This window comes from Manis pentadactyla, chromosome 19 (genome assembly GCF_030020395.1).
Source record: "Manis pentadactyla isolate mManPen7 chromosome 19, mManPen7.hap1, whole genome shotgun sequence".
Classification (NCBI taxonomy): domain Eukaryota; kingdom Metazoa; phylum Chordata; class Mammalia; order Pholidota; family Manidae; genus Manis; species Manis pentadactyla.
The window spans coordinates 14,416,196-14,434,665 of NC_080037.1; the positions used below are offsets into that span (position 1 = coordinate 14,416,196).

The window sequence follows — 18,470 nt, forward strand, 5'->3', positions numbered from 1 at the left end:
AATGGAAGTCATGACACAGCACATATCGAGATTCATAGAAGTAGGTTCACATTTCTGCACACATGTAGTTTGTATTATTCTCAGTGACCACATGACCACAGGCTTTAAAGGCACCATCCACATTCAGAGAACTGGTGTCTTGAAGGCCTGTCTCTTAATACTGAGTAATATCAGAATTTTATTCTATTTACATTCTTGATTGCTATCTCAGCAATGTGGTAACACTAGGAGGGAGGCAGAAAGCAGATGCACCTCTCATTCTGGTTTTAAGAAAAGCAGTGACCCTGGTTTGCAAAGCATCCCTGTGACTGATTAATACACCTGGTTCAACTGCCTTCAGGTCACTATACTGAAGGGTGATAAAAGGAACATGCACCAAAGTAAAGAAAGACTACATTGTGGAAAAGGTTACTTCACAAGAATAGAGCAGATGAAATAGGTATATTTGGCACTGTCTTAATACTCAGTTTTTCACTTGAAATGTACTTGTCATATGACACCACTGACATACCAACCCATGATTCATCAGAGATGTATGAGGGAAAGCAGGTCTTCTGGGTCCTCCTCTTCCTGACTGATCTGATTAGCTGCAAATATATTCAGACAGGGCCAGTCACAATGAGCAGGACCCACATGACATGACATTTCCAGTGTCTAATATTAAGCTAGGATCACAGACGTCCTCTGGGAAAGAACATGTTTAGTGAGAAGAATAGCTCAGGAGGCCTCAGATACTGTATTGTGAGAAAAGGCTTAGTTTCTTCCTATGAGCCATTGAGCACAAACTACCTTATCTGGGAGACATCATCACTACCTCCTCTGTCTTGAATCTGCAAGTACTTAAACAGACCCTTGACCCATAGATTCCAGGGAACTGCATGCCCACATTCTGAAAGATCTACAATAGTATTCAGGCATCTCTCATCACATACCCTGGTAAGTAATGGCTTAGGGGAAGATACACAGAGACCAGAATGATGGATGGAATAAAAATTAAAATTAACACATTGGTCCAGAGAAACACTAGCCATTCGTGTGGTGGGCGGATGCCAGGGTTCTGCCTTGCTTTATGGACGTATGTCGGCCAGGTGACAGTAGAGGTGTTTGAGCCCTGGTACTCAGATGACTGCTTCGCCAAGACAGCCAACTTGGCCGAGACAGACACTGGGGATGATGGCACAGAGCTCCAGGAAAGAACAAATCCAGACATGTAGACAAGGCTGCCACATCTTTGCAAAGACTAGAAATCAAGGCACATTGTTTGGGAATGAAAATGAGAGCATTGCACGTCGAAGAGGCATTTGATGCAAGTGAGGAGCACACAGACGATTCTGTACATGGGCCACAGGGTGAGCTGGTCCCTCCTGTCTGGGTCCAGTGTCCTACGGTGGGGTCAGGAGTCACAGGCTTGTCCTGGGATGAGGAAGTGAGTGCAGCTTCCGCCTCACCTGAGGTCCGTGCTCATAACTCTCTCTTAGAGCCCGGCTCAAACCAGTATGTCCAGGCCTTGCATACAGGGATGACAAATCTCAACAAAGCCATAGGTGCTGGAATCCAAATGGTGGGGTCTCCCTGGGAGTCCAGCTGGAGGTGTGTCACCGTGGGAGTGAGGACTTACGGGCCACATCCAGAGAAGCGCAGACTTCTGTCTCCTCAGTCGAGTTGATGACGGTGCTCGAGTGAGAGCAGCAGGAGGCACGCAGTTCTGGGAGAACTGAAGAGCCCAAACCGTCATCACCCAGTGAGCCTCATGGGATGTCCTGGTGTATGGCCTGCGGCAGCTCCCTGCTGGATACAGTGGAGGACGTAGGTCTGAGGACTGGGTCAAGAACAGACCCCATGCCAACTGAGCTGGCTTTCCCAGGAGGGACAGCAGTATAGTTCCTGTGAAGGGGCAGGCCTGTCATGACAGCAATGCTATCTTTTATTTGAGAGGCAGAGTGTGCAGTAGTGGGGACAGCAGAGACAGAGACAGAGAGGAATCAGAAAGCCCTCAATGCACGGGTCACAAAACTAGCTTAGGAGCAACAAGGCTCACCTCTTGTGGATGAAGTCATGTTACAGTACCCATGGATTCATAATGGTAGCTTCTAAGTTATGGATAAATTTGTTTGATGTAACATCAATGACAAAGTGAACACAGGCATCAAAGGCATCATTGATACCAGGAGAACACGATTTAAAGGCCTCTTTCTCAGAATACTGTGATCTAGAAATTTTTTTCTAGTTCTTTTTCTAATATGGTATTTTGGCAACGTGGTAATAGCAGAGAGGCAGAAAGCAGATGCACCTCTCACTCTGGTTTTCACAAAGACAGAGGATGGGCATGTGGAAAATCCCTGAGACTGATTAATTCACCTATTTCAACTGGCTGGAGGTCACTCCAACTAACAAATGAAAAAAGGAACTTACATGTATCACATGTAGAAAGACAACATTATTAAAATGGACTCTTCATGAGGAGAGAATGGGTGAAAAGTTAAATCAGCATTTTTTGCTTTTTCCTTCAAATGTACTTGCCAAATGTCACCACTGAACCCTTGAATCTTCACTTACCTGGGGGCATATCTGGCCTTGGCCTTCCTCCTTCTCAGGATAGATTTGATTTGGTAGAAATAAATTCAGACAGAGCCGGTCACAATGAGAATATCCCACATCATCATGACTATTCCAGAGTCCAGCCCTAACACAGACACAAATATGCTCAGAGTGAGAGCAGGTTTAGTGGAAGAACTTAGCACGAATCAGTTCCTGTACTGTGATAAGGGCCTTGGTTTCCTGGCCTGACAATTGAGCAAAATTTCCTTTATCAAGTAGGTCATCATCACAGCCTCCTCTTGATTCTGTGCAGACACTTAAACATGTCTTTTCCCACACACTGTGGGAACTGGCCTTCCTTCATTATAAAAGAATTACTACATCATTCACACTTCTCTCATCAGATGCCCTGACAAGTAATGTCTTAGGGGAATGTATACAAAGAGACAAGACCACTGACTGGAATCTAAAAACCTTGAAGTCAAAATGACTCTTTGGTGGGAGGGAGAAACACTGGCATTGCCGGGGTGGGAGAATTCCAAGGCACAACTTGGCTCCAGGGAAACATACCAGCAGGCAGTGGTAGAGATGCTCATGACTGGTTTCCAAAGACTGTAGGAAAACAAGCCAAACTGAAGGAGACAGGGAATGGGACTAAGAACAGGGAACCCTGGGCTGTATCTTTCACAGAGATGTAGACACTAGTGTCAATTTTTTCGGCAAGTGGAGTCTTCAGGAACATGGTTTGGGTTGAATCTTTGAGCACTAAAGCTGTAAAGAGACATGTCACCGAAAGTAGGTCTGACAGATACCTCTGCTCATGCTGCAGGTGTGAGTTTCTGATGCGAGCCTTGGATCAAAACACCTGACAGCAGGACCGCCAAGTGGGCTTCTGTGTTTTCATGGGAAATTAACTGCATACAGTGTTGCAGTCTAAACAAATTTTCCACATCAAGTACCTTAGTGAGCCCCACACAGTCTTTCATTTTTTCTGAAGTGCATTCTTAAATACTCCCACAGTCCCTCATACAGCTACCATCAACACACTATTTGATATATTTTACACATGACACAGATACTGAAGAAATTGTCAGTGATGTGCCCATGGATAGTAAACACAGGACTCAGCCTGGAGCCTGGGGACTTCCACACCCAGTCCAGGACTGTTTTCACATTAACAAGCTGCTGCTTGTCACATCCTCCTTTCCTTTCTTTACTCTGAGCGCACACTTTCTCCTGCCCCAAAGGCCAGGGCCCACCACAGAGGAAGCAGACAGTTGGAACGCTATGACCTCCATCCTGGCCATTCTCTTCTCTGTCCCCACCCAGCCAAGTCTGGAGCGCTCACATCCCCAGGTTTGACATGGAACCCAGGACAGCTGACCAAACATGACTAGTCGGGGAGTGGAGTCCCTCGGGTCCTGGGACCTTGGCAAAGCTCAGTGTGGTCAGGGCCTGTGCTGCCTCGCCTGGGCCGAGCTCACGGGCAAGGCGCTCTGCCAGCCTACGCTCTTTCACCAGCTGGTCTCAGAAGCCCCGCCCCTGGTAGTAGTCAGGGTCATCGTGGCTGAGGAGGACAGAGACGGCTCTCCCTTCCTGTAACTGCCTCCTCAGTCGGGTTGGCTGCTGCTCCTGACCTTCAGTGCCAATATTGCATTTCCTAAGGGGGATCATAGAGACAGGTTAGGACTTAGGAGGGTTGAGTGTGAATATTCTACAGATTTTTCAGAACGATTTCTGTGAGATCATCCCCAGCGAGCCATTGGAGCAGGATTGTGGCGCAGGTTTGGTGAACCACTTGTGGCAAAGAGAAGAAGGTAAAAGAAAGACTTCCTCCGCATCAGAGATGCTCCTGAAAGGTTCTCGGACATCCCATTCATCTATGTTTTTTTCCCATGTCTTCCTAAACCTGCTTCAATGAGATGTCCCTATAAAATATACGAAAATCTCATCCAACTCTACACCAAAAATGAGTAAATAAAAAAGTCAATTTAAAAATGGGCAGAGGACCCGAACAAACCATTTTCCCAGGAACACATATGAATAGGTAACAGGCACATGGAAAAGATGCTCCACATCGCTAACCACCAGGGAAATGCAAACAAAACCACAAGGACTTGTCACTTCGCACCAGGCAGAACAGCCACTATCCAAAGGGCAAGAAATCAGGAGTGCTGGCGAGGACGTGCAGCAGGTGGGGCCCGCCTCCACTGCTGGTGGGAATGTAAACTGGTACAGCCGCTAAGGAGAGCACTGCGGAGGTTCTTCAAAAGACCAGAAATAGAAACAGCATACAACCCAGTAATTTCACTTCTAGGAATTTATCCAAGAAAACAAAATCACTGATTTGAAAGGATATATGCACTCCTATGCTTACTGCAGCATTACTTACAATAGGCAAGATATGTAAGCCACCAAAGTGTCTGTCCACCAATAGATGAATGGGTAAAGTAGGTGGGGTACATATACAGGATGGAATAGTCCTTTGCCGTAAGGAGAAATCCTGCCATTTGCAACAGCATGGATGGAGCTAGAGAGTATTCTGCTAAGTAAGCCAGGTAGAGACAGACAAATACCATGTGATTTCCCTTATTTATGGAACTTAACAACAAAAGTGTAAAGCAAAATGAAAAAAAAGAGCAGAAGACTCATGGGGAGTGGTTAGGAAAGGGTGGGGAAAGAGGATGGCGATAAAGGGGCACAAAAATTCTCAATCATTATAGAAGTTGGTTACAGTGATGGTAGTACAGCATGCAGAATACAGCCAATGGTTCTGTAACATCTTTCTGTGTTAACAGATTATAACCACACTAGCTGTGGTGCGGATTTAGTGGTATGGGTAACTCTTGAACTACAGGGTTGCATACTTCAAACCAATAAAAGATTGCGTATTAACTATATTTCAATGAAAAAAATTAGTCACTGGGAATAAAGTAGAGTATTGAGAATATAGTTAATATTCCTATACCATCTTTCTGTGCTGACCATACTTACTGCTACTAGTGTGGTAACTACACTAGTTTGGGTGAGCATTTAATAATGTACATCACTCACAAATCACCTTGTTGTATCCCTTAAACCAACATCATATTATATATCAGCTGTACTTGAATAAAATGATGTCCCTTCAGTTCCTCACTTCAGCTGTGTCCATTTCCATGTAAAAATATACATAGTGCATCGTGCAGTGAATGGACACAAAACTGGATACAGAAATGTGGACATGTGCACCTGGTATTCATGGAAAGAACACAAAATGGCACAGTTCAAGAAGACAATTTTTTTGTTAAAGAAAGAAGGTGCAGTCAGGATGACTGTGATTAAAGGTAAATGAGGTGGTGATTGAATGACATTGTGAAGGTACTAAACGCCACTGAGTGGTTCACTTGAATTTGGTCACCTTTATGTTGTGTGAATTTCAATAGAATCTCTTTTTAAAAGTTTTTTATTGAAGTACAGTTGACGTACAATCTTATATAATTCTGCTCTCCATTTCACCAAGAGTCACAGAGGTATTACAAACTCGAAATCACCCTTTATTTTTATTTATCGGATTTTGTATGTATTCCAGGACCACACAACTAGAATATTTTTGAATTCCAGCTTCAGGTCTGTGCTCAGTAATTCTCAGGATGAGAAGCAAGCACACAAGGCAGCACCCAGGGCACCCACAGGCAGACAAGCTTCTTCCCCTGTAGGATTGGGTGTGTTTTCTCTGGGCGCTCATGTCCTGAGAAGTGATTGCGGTGGAAGCCTCAGCTGTACCTCCTGCCTCGCTGCCTGGCCTCAGGGCCCTATCTCCTGACCCTGTTTGCCTCTGGGTTCCATTTCTTCCTCGTTTTACTCCTAGGGGATTGCTCTTATTTCAGGGTGAATATCACTGCATTCAAACAGAATTAAAAGGCATTTTTTGCCTTGCATTTCTGGGTGTTTGTATTATATGTCTTTTCAAGTTGGATAGTGTCCCATCCTGCCAAAAATACAATGCACGACAGTGTTTATATATTTACACACAGAAATCCAAACGTCCTGGGAGAGAACAGTGCTCTACATTTGAATGTGAGCTGGCAAGAGGGGCTGAGGTTGGATGCGATGGACAGGGAGGATGCGAAAGCAGAGAGGGGGTCCTGGGAGCTGAGATGCAGGCTAAGTGGAGCCTGTTGGAAAGCCATGGAAGACGGAGAGAGAAGAAGGGAGACGCAGGATGCAAAGGGAAGAACACGGGCTGGGAGGCAAGGGAGCGCAGCGGGACACGGAGTGTCAGAGCCAAAGTGATGGGAGAAATACTCAGTTCCTTCAGCCCTCTTTACAGATAAGGACATTGAGCCGCAAACTGATCTGATTTCCCTACTTCACTGCGTCCAGCAGGTGCCCCTCGGGAATTCATCGTGACACTCGGCCTTCCCCTCCGGAAGCCTGCAGAGGACTAGGTCTCCACGGATTCCCTTCCCAAGCTCCTTTTAGCACCAGAGAGTTGCTGGGGGAGGTCAGAAGCACTGAGCCCCAGTGTGTGAAGAGCTGCTAGCAGCCAGAAAGCTGGGGGAAACTGGGCAGAGGAGGCGGGCAAGGAGCAGCTCAGCCAAGGGCACGTCGTTCCGAGAGGCAGTGGGTGTCTCCGACAGGGAACTCGAGGTTTCGGTGGGTGGGAAGGGAGGTGTCGCTCACAGGTGAATGTGTGAGGCTGAGTGGGGCGGGAGATCCCATCTGGGCTCTGAGGACATTCTTACAGAGGAGGGACACATGCAAGAGCCGTGATGGCACTGAGGGGGGCACCCAATACCAGCTGCTGGAAAGAACATGAGCATGCTCGTGGCCTGACCACCAGTGAATCAAGAGGGACCCCCAGGGAGGGCTGGTGACACAGGAAAGCATGTTGGACTCTCCTGCAGCCCTGGGACACCCTCTTGGCTGCACACTATCCAACATGAACAGACATATAATCCGGATCTTCCCCACTGACCCCCGATTTTCCTCTGGGGCTTCCTTGTCCAGGGAGCTCCTGACCGTCAGTGACCCAGGCAGCCATCCCCCCTCTCCTGGTTCTTCTGTCTCGGTCCTGCTCCCCTCCTGCACCCCTGCTCTCTCTCTCTCTCGATTGTCACCTCCAGTTCTGCTCTTAGTTCCCGGGTTCTCAGCACCCCCTCCGCCACCTCCTCCCGCCTCTTCCTTCAGATGTTGTCTTCATGCTCGGGAGCCCAGTGGGTGCAGGGGTGGGGGGCGGTTGGACGGTGCAGGGACGCAGTGGGGCCGCCGCTCAGGCCCAGGAGGGCGAGGAAGAGGGAGGAAGACGGAGGAGAGAAGCGGCGGCCCAGAGGCGCCCCCCTGCCCACGCCGCCCACCGCACCCCGTGAGCGCCCCGGCGCGGAGGGCGGGCGCGGCGGCAGCGAGGGCGGGGACCCGAGCCCTGACAGGGGCAGGGGGCCGTCTGTCCCTGCTGGGGGCCCGCAGGGACGCGTGGGCTGCCCCCCGACGGGGCGCTCTCCCGGGGCAGCAGGGCGGCTGGGCGTCCGGGGCGCTGAGACGGCCCCCGGGCTCTCCTGCCGGGAGCGAGCCAGCGGCGGCGCGGAGCCCCCGACGCGGCCTGGAGGGCAGGCGGGGACCGCCCCCCGGGGCTCCTGTGCGCACATGGGCCCCACCTCTCCCGGGGCGCTGGGATCCGCTGTGCTGGGACCCGCCCCGGGGGAGGCCCCTGCGATGCGCCGTCCCCGCAGGGGCCACAAGGCGGCGCTGCGGGCCTTCCCTCCGGAGGCCGGCCAGGGACTAGGTCTCAGCGGAGCCCCATCCCTAGACGTGGGGGGTCAGAGGCAGCCGGGGGAGCCGACCCTCCTGTGGGGGGCACCCCCGGTGCAGAGGCGCCCTGCAGCCGCCGGGCCGCCCGGACCTGGCTGCGGACACTCAGCCACTCGGCTAGGGCCGCCGCCCTCCGCCTCCACACCAGGCCTGCCAACGCGTCCCCCGACGGGAGAGAAACCTGCGCCTCCGCGCCCTCCCGGCCGCGGTCGCCCATTCCCGCGCCGGCCGGCGGGGGCGTGAGGACGCGGGCGCAGCGGGCAGCCCGGGGAAGGAGCGGGGCGGCGGTCGCCGGGGGCCGCGGGGCCTGGAGGCCTCGGCAACGGGGTCGGAAGGCGAGAAGGGGGGATCCCGTTGGAGCAGGGGGGCGGCGGAGGCCCACACGGCGCTCCCCCGCCGCGGACCCCACGTGGATTTTCTCTCAGTTGCGACCCACAGTCGCGGAGACGGCTGAACGGACGTGAGTCAGGGCGCCCCCTGGCGTCGCGGAGGAGCCCGACTGGGACCCGCTGGGGTGGCGGGGTGGCGAGGGCCGGCCGGAGGCCAGGCCGCGGGGCGCCGGCAGCTCCCTCGGGCGCTTCCCGGGCCGCGGCGGGCGCTCGGGCCTCAGCACCAGCCCCCCGAGGGCGCGCGCGCGGCGGGCCTTCCCTTAGCTCCAGGTCCAGGCCGCCCTTTCCTGCGCAGCCCCGCGAGCGCCGGCGCCTCGTACGGCAGGGACCCGACGGGTGGCGCCCTCGCGGCCCGGCGGCCCGGTTCCCCGTCCTTCCTGCCCCGCCGCCCCGGGCGCCTTGCCGCCACGGTGCCCGCGTTCTGCCGCCGCCTCCTCAGGACTCGGGACCCAGACACCGGCGCCTCAGAGGCTGCTGTGCGCGGGGACAAAGGGGGCACAGAGCAGGGCCCGACCAGGCCACCCCCTGTCAAGTCTCCCTGGGCCTCGGTCTCGGGGTACAGGCGGCGGGCGCCCAGTAAATCCCCCTGCCCCCATCCCGCGCAGGGTCCTTACTGCGCAGGCGCCGGTGGCTGCACAGACCGTCTCCTCCTGCGTACCTGGTGGCACCAGGAACTGCCAGGACCCAGGGTTGGACACCTAAATTGGAAGTGCGGGCTTCTTTGTTTAAATGGGCTGTTTTATTCACAATTTTAATTTGTTCCATTCCAATTCATTACGATTTTATCCGAATAAAATTTCCATCTAAGTCTCCTTTGAACGCTTAAGTGCTGTCACATTAACCTCAGGACTTCACTCCAGGAAACGTCATCCTCTGCCCCAAAAAGAACAAACAAGAAGAGCCCTTCTTTCTGCCTTCTGATCTGTCAAGGACTAAACGGGAGCGGTGCTCACCCTCTCTTTTGTGCTTTCGGACCAGATTCTATGAAACATCTTTGAACAGAAAAGTTGTAAAATTGTTCTGGAGAATTCCTGTGGCTGTCCTCCAATGCACTTTGCCCTGTGGGCAGAGCCACTGGCTCATCCAGCCCCACCAGGCAGAGCTACAGTTCCACGAGGCTCTCTATGGAAGGTCAGTCAGAGGCTGAGACGTCCATGTCTCTCACCAATCTCTGCTCCCCAGGGGTTTTCTGCTCCCACTCATTGCGTCTTTATCTGGGCTCTCCTGGTGCCTGTGTACTGCGGCACAGCTCTTTCTCGGAGACACTGGCAGCCAAAGCAGGGTTCCCACAAGGAGGAGGAGAAATGCTCAGACATGCCCCTCAGAAGTGCAACCTGCGTGATATGGTAAGGCCCTGCCAGGCCATCATTCAGAATGGGCAGGAAGGCTAGATTCACCCATGCAGATGGACCTTGATGGATGAGTGGAACATCTGACTTGCACACGGCTCTGTCCTGTGTGTGGGTTCTGATGATAAAGTGTGAACAGTGTGTATAGGCTGTGATTCAGCAGCAGGGCCACAGGAGGTCCACTCCTCCCCATCCTCTGCTTAACAAGGAGAGAGTCTGTAGAAACGGCACAGACCCAACTAAGTTACAACTTGATTTGCTTCTGAGGGATTTTCCCCAGGTGCCACACTAATTTTATTGAGAAGTACTTAAGAAGTTTAAAAAAATTTTTTTCCCTTTTCTCCTGCAAATGCAAAGAATATTGTAAGCATAGGTTTACTAAAGCCCAGTAGTTGGGAAAAGAGGGATAAATCAACGTGATGAAATTTAGCAGTGAGAATTGAAAACAATCCTGGACCTTGACATGAAGTAGCATTTGATAATGGGGACACCTGGACATGACAGTTCTTTCACCATCCACAGTCCTTAATGTACGAGGACTGTACCCTTAGTTCATTGTCTTGCCAGTGGGTTTCAGTCCTGGGCAAGTTCACTATGGCTTCAGTGTGACCAAAGGAATGACAGTAGAACATTCTTGGGGTGAAAGGATTATACCCAACTTTATTTCCACAGTGACAGGTCAATCACTAAAATCCCGTTCACTCAGAGCGTCTCTGCATGCAGCAAGCCGGTCTCTGCCTCTGGGCCCCTCTGCCCACACAGCTGTCCTCTGGGCCTCTCAGTCCACACAGCTGTCATCTGGGCACTGCCATCCCAGTCTCTGTCCTCGGCCCTGCCACTACTCCAGCCTCCGCTCTGCTCTCCTGCAGCCTTGCAGCCCTGCCACCGTGTTGCCCAGAGCACTGGGCAGAGCTCTTTATATACAGCCAACAACAATGTTGCCCACACCTGTGTAGTGAGCTAGCCAACCAGGGCCAGGTGAGAATCCTAGCCACAGGAACTTTCATTTTATCCACACTCATCATGAATTAATATTTAATAAGATTAATTCACCTAAATTACCATGATTAATGATTAATTCTCTATGCTCTGAGGAAATACGGCGAGCACACCAGCTCAAAGTAGTTATTGTGGAAAAAGACCTGGAGGTTAGAAGAGGCACCTGGTGTCAGGATGGGGTCAGGGGGGACCTGTATACAGGAGTTGTGGGGAGCGATACGGGAAATGAAAAAGGGTCCAGAAGATAGAAGGAATGCAAAGGCAGGTAGAGGCTGTGTGTCGTAGGCGGTGGAGACTGGAACATGATGAGAAGAGGACTCTGGGTGATGAGGCTGGTGGAACAGCTGATAGCGTGGAGGAGGCACATTCAGAGAAGAGGAAGGAAGTTGATGGATCCAGGCATCTGTTGTGGAGTCTAATATAGTGGGCTGCCAGGAAAGTTGAAGAGTAATGCAAAAGTAGTGATCATCAGAAAGTCATTCTTAAGAAACAGTTAAACATTCCTTAGCAGGAATAGGTATGTTGCGAGGACTTAGCCCTCTTTCTGAGTATTTCATTTCACAGTAGACATGTCAACATGTTTGGCCAGGAAGTTCCACCCAGACCCCACTGAGGGGGTGTCAGAAGGATTGTGCATTGGACTGCCTCCCAGATGAGCCAAAGAGAGTGCTTCTGTAGCACTTCTGGCTCCTAGGGTTCAAATAGGGAACTTGGACCTCCACTACATTACTCACAGCTGGCACTACCCCTGCTCATGTGGCACTACAGTATATCTACGTGCATGTGTGTGCATGTGTGAATGTGATTGAGTGGGTGGCAGTCAAAGTAACATCAAGGAAGCTCCCAAGGCTTCAGAACTGTGAACAATTCTCCTAAGTTGGTCTGGGGCCTGTACTTTCCCAGCTCCCTTTTCTACTGGTATCTGAAGCTTTGAGGCTGAACTATTGTTCTTTTAATGCTGTGGGTACACAGCAACAACTCTTTCCCTCATCCCCTGAGGCCTCTCTAGAAATTTCTTTCTAGGGTATAGGTCTAAGGTTAAGAAACTCAATCATAGACATGACCTTGTCTGGCCATCAGAGCTTCTGGACTTAGGTGGGGTGGTATTTCAGTTCGGGGCCACTGCAGCCTGGGACCTGCCATTCCCACATGCCCAGGCACACACATAAAATGACATCCCCTTCGTACTGGATGTCTGCCTTTGTTGCCTGGGTCACTGGGTAGTTTCACTGACAGGCAGGGATATCAGAAGTGGCTCTTCTGGAAGTGCTTAGTTAAGGAAAACTTGAGTAGTCCCACCGATCCTTGTTTCCTTCAGCTCCCACTCAGCCTGAGACAGACCTTAGTCCATTGCTCTTCCTTTCACGCTTTGCTGCCCATCCTGTATCTCAATGCTGTGAGCCTCAGGCTGCTGTTAAAGTCAGGCAAGGACCCGCTGCTAGTCGTGCTCAGGAAGCAGCCCTCTCTGAGCAGTCATCAGAGCTCCACCTCACAGTCATGGATCGCACAAGGCGTTATGAGATGCCTCCTGTGAGGATACTGGTCCCAGCACTTTTCCTAGTTCCTGAAGCCCTACCTCGGAGAGACACAATCTGCACTGGGTAATGTAACGCTCACAACGTCCTGAGGGAAGAGTTAGCCCATGAACGAAGGGTAATTTCTGCAAAGGGTATCTAAAGTCCTTAAAAACATTCAAGAATGAGCCTTCTGAGTACCACTTTGAGGGAAGTCAGGGACTTCACATTGAAACTGAGCAGTAGTGAGAGTCAATGGCCTCCACAGGGGAGCTCCATGAATGCCTCAGGGCAGAACGAAGGCCAGCTGACTCAGCCAAGGGCAGTTGCTTCTGCAAAATGCATTTACCTGAATAGGAACTCTAATTGTTTTCAAGGAATGATGCTGTATCCTTCCAAAAAGAGTTATGTGTTCTCTATTCATCCTGTAAAGCTCAGCATCAATAAATTTAAGTTTTACTCTAGTTTGACATTGGCACCATTATTTAGGGTTTAATCACAGGACTGGGTGATGAGAGGAAGCACTGCATCTTTTACATGGAAAAAGGAGGTCCTGAAATCTTGCCTTTTCTGCAGGGTTTGTTTATAGGATTGTCTGTTTCTGATGCTGAAAGTAACTTCTAGAACATCTAATGCCACCATAAAGTTTATAGGTGAGAACTGATCCCTGTTAACCTGGTAACATGGAAATTATCTCTTCTGTTTTGTGAAAGTCATTCTACTCTAGGAACAGGAATTAATGGAGTAAGAACCTGGGCATTAAATTATAATTGTGATATGACTGGGACTAAGTGAGTGCACACAGCCTGATAGGAATGAATGCTCTGGACTTCATCTATTTGCCTCTCATTTTCTGTCATAAGAAGTGGGTGACCACCTCAGGTATCCTTTGGCAGGCATGTGTCTATGGTGCTTTGTGCTAACATTAAAATGATTCCTCTTTTAGTTTTTACTTTTAAGAAACCTCGAGGGGCTTCTCTGAGACACAGGTAAATTTCTTGATTAAAAAAAATTGACGTAAGGCACACTCTCAAGATTGGATTGTGACTAGTTGGACAGTGTATAGAAAGTATTGTAAAGGTATAAACTGCTTTGTAATAGATGCTGGTTATAGTATTTACCCTACATACACATTCTGTTCCATTTATTTTTTACTTTGCAAATATTTACTAAGCCCTGTGTATGTGCCAAGTCCCATGCTAGATACTGTGTATACAAAGTGAACTTAAGTAAGATCCCAACCTCTAGACATTTACAACAAAGTCAGTTCCGGTCTTGAACCCTCCACACCCACCCCAATAAAACCAAACAATAAACAAGGTCAGGTCCGCTATTATGTTCTGTCCTAGCACTTTTTACTTATTTCCTAGCACTCGCACAATTTCACCTAAATACTCAAGTAATTGCTTGCTACCTGTTTCAGCCACGAGAATTTCAGCTCCATGGGGACAAGTATTTCATGTCTTTTATTCCCTGCCTTATACTCATTGTCTTGCGTGGCTGGCATAGAAAAGAAGAGCAACAAATATTTGCTGAAAGGATGAATGAATGAATGAAAAATCAAAAGGAGGCCGAAAAACATGAGTATAATACAGTATTAACAGGAACTATATAAGGGGGCCTAGCGCTAAGGGAATTTACAGGATCGCTGAAAGCTGGCCTTGACAGGGCTCACTTGCGGAAGAGGAATGAATCCTTCCAAACTCCGATCTTGCAGGACATCGTCCCCCCCTGGCCTGCAGCTGGTGTAACAGGGATCATTCCCTGAAATAGCAGGATCCTGCCAACAGCAGGACATCAGTAAGATTGGTTATAGGACCCAAAGGCCGGCGCGGACCACGTCCAATTAGATCATCCCTGGCTAAGAACCAGCACGAATACAAGGATCCATTACAGGTGTAGGCGCAGAACTGGGCTAAACTCCGCCCTGAGCGTCCACGTCCAAGCCGCACCCGAGGTTAGCGGCTGGTCACACGGCACGTACCCCTCCCGCCCAGCGCTGGCCGTCCTGCGCAGGCGCATTGCTCCCGGCTGGGGACCCATGCGTGACCGCTTCCGGCTTGGTTTCCCCGCCCCTACGTGGCTCTGGCTGGTAGTCTTGGCTGTGCCAGGAGTGGCGGAGCCGGCGGCAGTGGTGAAGTGAGGGCCCGGGCGGGGCTCCCGGGAGCCATGGCCTGCTCTATTGTCCAGTTCTGCTCCTTCCAGGACCTCCAGGCCGCCCGGGACTTCCTCTTCCCGGGCCTGCGGGAGGGGAGCCCCAGCGGCGCCGCGCGCGGGGACCCCGGTAAGTGCCCCCCGCCTCGCCGCTGCCCTTCCCGGCCCCGCCCGCGGCCTCTGACAGGGCTTGGGGTCCCCTCTCCTCTCCGCAGCTGCTGCCCTCTGGGTTCCCAGCTCCCCCGCAACCTCCCTCCGGGTGCGATGACCGCCCGCCCTGCCCCTCCTCGAGCCCGGGGTGCCCAGGCTTGTCGGGGTAGCTTCCTCCCGCCCGGCTTTCCCCGAGCCCCTCCGCCCTTGGGTTAGAAGCCGCGTCTGGCGAACTCTCCCCTCTGCCTGCCCCGCCTCCTCACCCGCACCCCCAGCTTCCTCTCTGCGCGTCTCTTCTCCATCTCCCCCACCTCCCACCCGGGGGTCCAGTGTGCCGACCGCCTGCTCGGTGATCGCATCCTCTTCCCGGTTCTTGCCAGCTGTCAGCTCTTCGCCCTGATACTGCCTCAACCTCCATCCCTTCCATCCCTGGGACTGTGGCCGCCTGCTACCTCCCCTTCCGAAAGTGTTTGTCTTCGCCCACATTCTCCCTTCTCTCTTTCGCCTAAAACATGTAGAGAATAAATGACAGGTTGACAAGTGAGTGACTCCTAAGATGATGAGTAAGCTTCTCCTAATTAAGGAGAACCTGTCAGGAAGTGAGGGACGATCCACATCAGGAACTAAAAGTACAGTACCATGGCCATGAAAAGTGAGTTTGCTTTACTGGGATGAGAAGCCTTCCACCTTCGATTATCATCAAACACTGTGAATTTAAGCTCTTGGCCAGGTAGCATAAATTCCCAGGTCTGGTGTATTAGATACTGCATAGTTCCTCAGCATCTCCTACGTGTCTCCTGTTCAAACTGGTTGTGTTTTGTGGTTTTGATTTCTACCTGTTTCCAATTTGAAGCCCATTTGGCTTTGTAGCACAGTGGTGTCACTTTGTGCTGTACTGGAATGGTGATCAAGGGCCCACTAAATAAGCTCACCCCCTTTCTAGTATCTAGGAGATAACAAATCAAAACTATATGCTGAGTATTTACACTGTGCTGATCTGTAGTGCTGCAAATCAAAAAAGGTTGGTGGTCTCTGTCCTCTAGGAGCTTATAGTTTAATGGGGCAAATAAATTACCAGCTGCCATAGGGTGTGACTGAGAGAGATGTATCTAACTGGCACTAGGGGACACTTCCTTGAAGTAGGGATGCTTAAGCCTGCCTTTAAAGTAGTAGTAGAAAAAGGGAGAGGTTCTAGCATGTGCAGAAGGGAGGCATGACAGAGCTAAGAAAAGCTGAATGGCTTCTGAGGAGGGTGTGAGGGAACAAGTAAGGGAAATGAGGCTGTAAAATAAAGGTAATAAGCTCAGTCATGAGAAGCCTGGTAAAAATAGTGGGATGCCTCTGAAAGACTTGAAGCAGAGAAATTCCATGGTCAGATTTGTACTTAATGTACTCAACGGTTTTTGAATACTATTAGGTGCTTTGGTAACAGTGTGCAGGCGAGAGGAAGCAGGGAAATAGGTTGGGAAGCTATTCCAATAATTCGTGCAGCAAGTCACATGAGCTTGAACTTAGCCTCAGCAGGTCTTGAGAGAACGGGCTAGATGAGAATATTAAACAGGTCGAATCTGCAGGAACTGGGGAAGATCTGGTGAGTGAGAGGAATTGAGATGCCTTTAGCTTTTTTTTTTTTTTTAAGATCTTGTTTTTTTTTTAATTCAGGGAATTTCATTAGTTTTAAAAATCCCTCCCACATTAAATAAAGAACAAACATGTTTGCTTGGCCCTGCGGCCTCCAGGTATCATCTCTGTCCTTCCATTGAGATACCTTTAGCTTTTGACTTGGGCAAGGGTATATAATGAGAGAGAATGCAGGAGATAGGTTTGGGACCTTTTGCATTTTGAATGTTGTGGTGTGTCCAAGGGAGTGGTCCAGTTGAACACTAAATACAGACCTCTAAAACGTAGGATCCTTGGGCCAGATATGTTAATTTGGGAGTTACCAGCAAAAAGTGCCAGTTCAGTCTCAAGGATTATGAAATGAACTCAGTGAAATGAAGTGAGTACTGGAGATGTAACTAGAGGAGCACTGAAATTTAAGGGTTGAGGAGAGGTTGATGGGAAGAATACTGAAAAAGAAACAAAGAGAGGAGTATCAAGTGAGAGTAGTGCTGCAGGAGCTGAGGGAAGAGAGACTTTGAAAGGGAGGAGTATCAGCAGTTGTGGATGCAGCAGAGGTCAGCCAAAGTAAGGACAAAAAACTCCCACTGGTTTTGGGAAGGTGGAGGTGACTGGGATCTTAGGACAGTTTCAGTGGAATGGGAGGGCCGGAAAGAGTATTTGCAGGATATTGACTATTTCTGGGAAACAGGAAGGGAAGGGTAACATTGGACTGTAGAGACAGGATGTAGAGAAACCTTTTCTCTATCCCTCTGCTACTTTCCTGGTTCAGGGCACCATCTTCTTTCCCAGGGCAATGGCACCAGTCTTGTTCTAATAGATCTTCCTGCTTCCCTTCTTGGTTTCTTGTAACTAGCTCCAAAAAGCAGGCAGTGAGCTTTTATTTTTCTTTATTTTTTATTTTTTGTTTTGTTTTGTTTTATTTTGGTATCATTAATATACAATTACATGAGCAACATTGTGGTTATTAGACTCCCCCCATTATCAAGTCCCCACTACATACCCCATTACAGTCACTGTCCATCAGCATAGTAAGATGCTATAGAATCACTACTTGTCTTCTCTGTGCTATACTGCCTTCCCCGTGCCCCCCCCCACTACATTATGTGTGCTAATCGTAATGCCCCTTTTTCTCCTTCTCCCTCCCTTCCCATCCCCACCCCAAGTCCCTTTCCCTTTGGCAACTGTTAGTCCATTCTTGGGTTCTGTGAGTCTGTTGCTGTTTTGTTCCTTCAGTTTTTGCTTTGTTCCTATGCTCCACAGTTGAGTGAAATCATTTGGTACTTGTCTTTCCCTGCCTGGCTTATTTCACTGAGCATAATACCCTCTAGCTCCATCCATGTTGTTGCAAATGGTAGGATTTGTTTTCTTCTTATGGCTGAATAATACTCAATTGTGTATATGTATCATGTCTTCTTTATCCATTCATCTACTGATGGACACTTAGGTTGCTTCCATTTCTTGGCTATTGTAAATAGTGCTGTGATTAACATAGGGGTATATATGTCTTTTTCAAACTGGGCTCTTCTTAGGGTAAATTTCTAGGAGTGGAATTCCTGGGTCAAATGGTATTTCTATTTTGAGTTTTTTGAGGAACCTCCATACTGCTTTCCACAATGGTTGAACTGGTTTTCATTCCCACCAGCAATGTAGGAGGGTTCCCCTTTCTCCTCATCCTCACCAGCATTTGTTGTCCCTATTCTTTTCTATGCTGGCCATCCTAACTGGCATGAGGTGATACCTCACTGTGGCTTTAATTTGCATTTCCCTGATAATTAGTGATGTGGAGCATCTTTTCATGTGTCTGTTGGCCATCTGAATTTCTTTGGAGAATTGTCTGTTCATATCCTCTGCCCATTTTTTAATAGGGTTATTTGCTTTTTGGGTGTTATTTGCACACCTGTGTTCATAGCAGTACTCTTTACAAAAGCTGAGCAGCGGAAGCAACCCAAATGTTCGTTGACAGA

At 49.8% G+C, this 18,470-nt stretch overlaps 2 protein-coding genes and 1 long non-coding RNA gene across 3 annotated transcripts in view; 2 read left to right on the plus strand and 1 right to left on the minus strand.

Moving 5' to 3' along the window:
* The first annotated feature begins 3,927 nt into the window (after nt 1-3,927).
* Nucleotides 3,928-9,653, plus strand: LOC130681721 (collagen alpha-1(I) chain-like). Its single transcript, XM_057495178.1, has 4 exons — nt 3,928-4,136; nt 7,647-7,885; nt 8,086-8,788; nt 9,323-9,653. Exons 1-4 carry the CDS (start codon nt 3,928-3,930, stop codon nt 9,417-9,419), a joined length of 1,248 nt encoding a protein of 415 aa, XP_057351161.1. The 3' UTR covers nt 9,420-9,653.
* Nucleotides 9,654-12,979: 3,326 nt separating this feature from the next.
* LOC130681672 (uncharacterized) lies at nt 12,980-14,699 on the minus strand. Its single transcript, XR_008994904.1, has 2 exons — nt 14,564-14,699; nt 12,980-14,359 (listed from the first exon to the last, which is right to left on the minus strand). It is a non-coding gene; the product is annotated as an uncharacterized LOC130681672 (long non-coding RNA).
* The window catches only part of RAB3GAP2 (RAB3 GTPase activating non-catalytic protein subunit 2), an 86,587-nt gene continuing 82,728 nt past the window's right edge, over nt 14,612-18,470 (plus strand). The window contains exon 1 of the mRNA XM_036932142.2: nt 14,612-14,863. Within this exon, the coding sequence (XP_036788037.2) occupies nt 14,749-14,863 (115 nt within the window). The 5' untranslated portion in view covers nt 14,612-14,748. The remainder of the gene's footprint in view (nt 14,864-18,470) is intronic.